Genomic DNA, 4,618 nt, shown 5'->3' with positions numbered 1-4,618 from the left:
ATCCTCAGGGCCATCTCCATCCCCTTACATTCTTTCTCTTCCCACCCTCAGTCTGAATAGTGGGGCCTCTGCCTAGAGAAGAAGGAAAGAGATGGGTGTGTGTTTGGGGGACAATCAAGATCTGGGCAGATAGCATAGAGCTGCCTTGTCCACCCCTGCCAGATGCCATGACAATCAACAAAGGCCCAATTGTCTGGTATTCACTGGGCATTCTGGAGGCTTGGGTCATGGTTTGGGAAACTGTGCAAGTCAGAATGTGGAGATGGGCTGCAGGCAGAGCATCACTCAGACATGCAAGACTCAGAAGGCCCCTAAGATGACCCCCAGCTCAACTGGGATAAATGAGGGGAAGAGGCTGGACTAAGAGTTATTAGCTCGCCAGGTAGTTGTGGCACACACCTGTAATCCTAGCACTTGGGAAGCAGAGGCAGGCAGATCTATGCACTTGAGGTCAGCATGGTCTACAGAGAGAGTTCCAGGATAGTCAAAGCTACAGAGAGAAACCCTGTCTCATAAAAACAACAAAAAAACAAACAAAAAACCAAACTCAACCAATAACAGTTGTTAGCTTACCTCAGGGCCCATCCATGTGACTAGGGCAGTAGAGCAATTGCTTTTGTCTCCCTGAGAGTTGGGAGAGGTGGGGGCCGGCCAGGTTGGGGGTGAGCATCTACAAGGTGGGAGATTTGTCTACCCTGCAAATCTTTCCTCATGATTCGGTGGGTTTTGCTTTGCAGAGCATGGAAGACAGCACTGCTGGAGGCGAATTCCACCCCGGTGAGCACCTGCTCTCTTCTCCTCTCCAGCCCACATGCCATGGAATCATGGGTCACTCAGACTCGGTCTCTGCCTGTCAGTTCAGTCTAGGACGGAGAGATTCCTGCAGCCCCCTGGAGTCCCCTGTGGAGAAGGGAGGAGTCAGCAGGAGGGAGGGAGAGAAGCCTCCAGGAGGACTCACTGGAGGGTTGCATAGAAGCTAGAAAAGAGGGATGCATGTGCTATCATACCTTTCAGAACGGTCCTGTGAGGAGAGAGGAGTTACTGTTCCCTCTCTGCAGATGGTTAAGGTTGAAGCTCATTTATCTACACAACAGATATGCATCTTACGGTGTGTTGGGCACCATGCCAGGGGTCAGGGACTGGGAGTAAACCAAGGGATGTAGGCTCTACCTTCCTGCACTCGGTCTAGAAGAAGCCAGATATAAAACAACTAATTAATTAATGATTCCATTGTGATATTAGCCACCGCTCTGGCAGAGGCATTCAGTATGTGACGCTTTTGGTGGTCTGATCCAGATGTGAATTCATTTGAAGATGAGACTTGAAGGATAAATATAAATCGGGTGAAAGGTGGGGCTATCGTGAAGGAAACAGCTTTCCAAGGGGGACCAGTATGTGCAAAGGCCTGAAAGAGTTAATTGTCAGATTGGCTGCTGCCCAGAGAATGGTATGAGGGGGAGGAGGACAGCTGGGGATTCAGGCCTGTGCCTTGTGTTAAGAATATTGGTGGTGCTGGGCGGTGGTGGCGCACGCCTTTAATCCCAGCACTCGGGAGGCAGAGGCAGGCGGATCTCTGTGAGTTCGAGACCAGCCTGGTCTACAGAGCTAGTTCCAGGGCAGGCTCCAAATCCACAGAGAAACCCTGTCTCGAAAAACCAAAAAAAAAAAAAGAATATTGGTGGTTATTATTATTATTATTTTTTACTTAGAGTATCACTTTGAATCTCAGGCTGGCCTTGAACTCATGCAGCCCAGACTGGCCTCAAATCTGTAGTGATTCTTCTGTCTCAGCTTTCCAAGTGCTAGAATTACAGGCATAAATAGCCATGCCTTGCCCTAAGAATACTGGTGTCTGCTAAGAGCACCAGTAAACCTCCACTTTACACTTTAAGAGACTAGGAGATGTTACCAGGCCCCTGTATGAGTCCTGAGCCAGCTGTTCATGTGCTGGGAGTGGGTCAGAGGTGGAGTAAGGGGTGTCAGTTACTCAGGAAAAAAGGAGCAATAGCCTCCTTCTAGCTCCTCCCTCCCCCACCACCTGGTTTCAAGCACATGGGATCCCAATCTCTTTACCCCACAGTTCTAGCTTCATCTGTGAGTATATCCTTATGAGCCTCTTCCAAGAATAGGGGAGGGAGGCACATAACACAGGCCACTCCTGCATAGCCTCAGGGACAGAGAAGCCCACAGACACAGATGTGAACAGACAGACAGACAGAAATACAAAAACACAAGCACCAACCCTAATAAAGCCAGGAAGCAAAGAGAGGGGACATGGAAGACGAGGTGAGGTGAGGGGTAAGTACAGCAGGCAGGTGGACAGGCAGAGGAGGAGCAGGACAGCATCATAGAATCACAAAATGCAGAGCGGTCAGTCCTCATCTCCCTCCTGCTGTCTTCTCAGTATCACTGACTGGCCCTGCTGGAGGGGGGAGGGGGCTTTGGAGCTCAGAGGGTGGTTAGCCAACCTGGCTCCTTCCCTCTGATGATTCTTGGTCTTCCTTCTAGCTTCTCACAACCACCTCCCACCTGAAAACCCAAGGCAGCCCCCAATGGCTGACCGCAGTGTCAGGAAAAGGCTATTCCTCCAACTAGACTTCGAAACCCTTCACGGCCTGACCCTGATGAGCTCAGAGGTCGTCTCTGTAATGCCACTCCCTCCATGGTAAACCTTCCAACCAGGCCAGACTTCAGCCCTTAGATGCACGTTTGCAAACATGCACACACACATCTGTCTTCCCTACCAAGTCTCCAGTGACTTAAGATTGTGAGACTCATTTCCCCTTTCTAAACCTTGGCTTCTCTGTCTGTAAAGTGGGTTAATATACCTACTGCTGCCAACCCCAGTCCTTGTAGGAGGATGAAATGGCATAGCCCTGCCAGGGCTTCAGCAGGTGGATATACTCAAGAGGGTTTCCAACGATCTGTCTCCTCTGCTGCTTCCCAGTGGACACTGTCCAGGTGAGAGAGCCCACAGGGAGCCTCGGGCAATGCTTCAGACTCTCACCAATCACTAAGCACTCTCACCTGTATCTCCTAAATACCTGCATTCCTCGGTCTGTCAGCCAGCAAGACCCAGATCTGCAGCCTGTTGCAGGGAGACTGGCTCCAGCTAACTGGTCCCTCCCTAGCAGCCTGCCTTTTTGTGATTGTTTTTGAGACAGAGTCTGGCTCTCTGGTCCAGGCTGACCCCAACTTTGGAGCTGTCTTGTCTCTGCCATCTCCCTCCCTCTCCCTTCTTGGATTTCTGTGGCTGGAGCAGGCCCCAGCTGGAGCCACCGTCCCACCCAGGAGCCGTCGGGTTTGTCCTAAGGTCAGGTGTACGACCCTCTCTTGGAACCCCTGTAAGGTTGAGAGGCGGATCTGGGTAAGTGCAAGCTCAGTCATTCTGCCTCCTTTCTGGCCATCAGGATGAGCCTCCAAAGTCACCTGTCTCATCCCTTTCCTGTCCATGGACATCAATGGCTCCCCTTTCCTCACTGGACCACAGCTGCCTTTCAAGGCCTATGGTATCCTCCCAGCTTTGCTCGTCACACTTCTTCCCCACTGTGTTTACTCTGCCCCCTGCTGCAGCTGCTGTTAATTCTCACCTCCTACTGATACTCACACTGTCCTCTGTTGCCCAAACCCTTAGCTTCTTCTCATCCTTAAAGAACTGCCTCAAAGGCTGCCACCTTCCCAGAGCTTCAGGCACTCAGGGCATAGTCCACTGTCACTGGTTCTTAGCACTGGCTTCATTTTACCTGGCCTCAGAGTCACTTTATTCCCGTTTGCTTTGACCCTCTGAAACAGGAACTTCCTCCAAGGAAAGGACTAAATGGTTCTGCCCAGTGAAACCCAGGACAGGGCTGGGTGTACAGCATGTGCTTACTCAGTGGTCAGTGATGGGAACAGTCTTACGAAGGGAGTGGATCTGTTCTTGACATGGAGGTTTCTTGGAATTAGGATGTAGTAGTTTTCTTCTTCCTCCTGCTCCTCTTCCCCCCCCCCCAAGATTTTATTATGTATGCAGTGTTCTACCTGCATGTATGCCTGCAGGCCAGAAGAGGGCACCAGATCTCATTACAGATGGTTGTGAGCCACCATGTGGTTGCTGGGAGTTGAACTCAGGACCTCTGGAAGAGCAGCCATTGCTCTTAACTGCTGAGCCATCTCTCCAGCCCATATTTACTTTTCTTATCATGACCAAACACCTCCCAAGAAGCAATTTAAGCAACGAGGGGTTTATGCTGGTTCATAGTTTGAGATTACACTCCTTCACGTGTGAATGAGGCTACTTGCTCACATTCAGCTAGAGAAAGGGAAATAAATACTAGTGTCCAGCTCTTTCATTTCCCTTCTGTTTAGCCTGAAACTCAAACCCATCTTTAATGGGGGAGGAGGTCCTCTCCTCCTTAGTTAGGTCTGGAAACAGCACAGTCATGCCCAGAGGTGTGTCTCCTGAGTTCAGTCTGGGCCTCAACTTTCTGTCCTCAGGGCTTAGCAGAGCACCTGGTCTAGTGCTCTGTGACATGGGAGCTTGTGGAAGTATATGGTCAGCTGCACTCTTTTCACCTGGTCTAGTGCAATGTGACAGGAAGTATATGGTCAGCTGCACTCTTTTCACCTGGTCTAGTGC

General features: G+C 50.6%; 1 protein-coding gene across 6 annotated transcripts in view; it reads left to right on the top strand.

The window, feature by feature from the left end:
- The window catches only part of Plekhb1 (pleckstrin homology domain containing B1), a 14,561-nt gene that overhangs the window by 5,265 nt on the left and 4,678 nt on the right, over positions 1 to 4,618 (top strand). For 4 of the 6 annotated variants that reach the window (XM_026790112.1, XM_026790110.1, XM_026790109.1 and 1 more), the window contains 3 exons: positions 738 to 777; positions 3,263 to 3,313; positions 3,411 to 4,006. In XM_026790112.1, the coding sequence (XP_026645913.1) occupies positions 738 to 777; positions 3,263 to 3,313; positions 3,411 to 3,779 (460 nt within the window). In that variant the 3' untranslated portion in view covers positions 3,780 to 4,006. Of the gene's footprint in view, positions 1 to 737; positions 778 to 3,262; positions 3,368 to 3,410; positions 4,007 to 4,618 lie in introns of those variants that run through there. The other 2 variants (XM_013354367.2, XM_005368771.3) reach the window with 2 other exon arrangements.

The sequence above is a fragment of the Microtus ochrogaster genome, unplaced genomic scaffold (genome assembly GCF_000317375.1).
Source record: "Microtus ochrogaster isolate Prairie Vole_2 unplaced genomic scaffold, MicOch1.0 UNK41, whole genome shotgun sequence".
Classification (NCBI taxonomy): Eukaryota; Metazoa; Chordata; class Mammalia; order Rodentia; family Cricetidae; genus Microtus; species Microtus ochrogaster.
The sequence above is the reverse complement of the archived record's forward strand: the minus strand, read 5'-3'. Positions and strand labels throughout refer to the sequence as shown.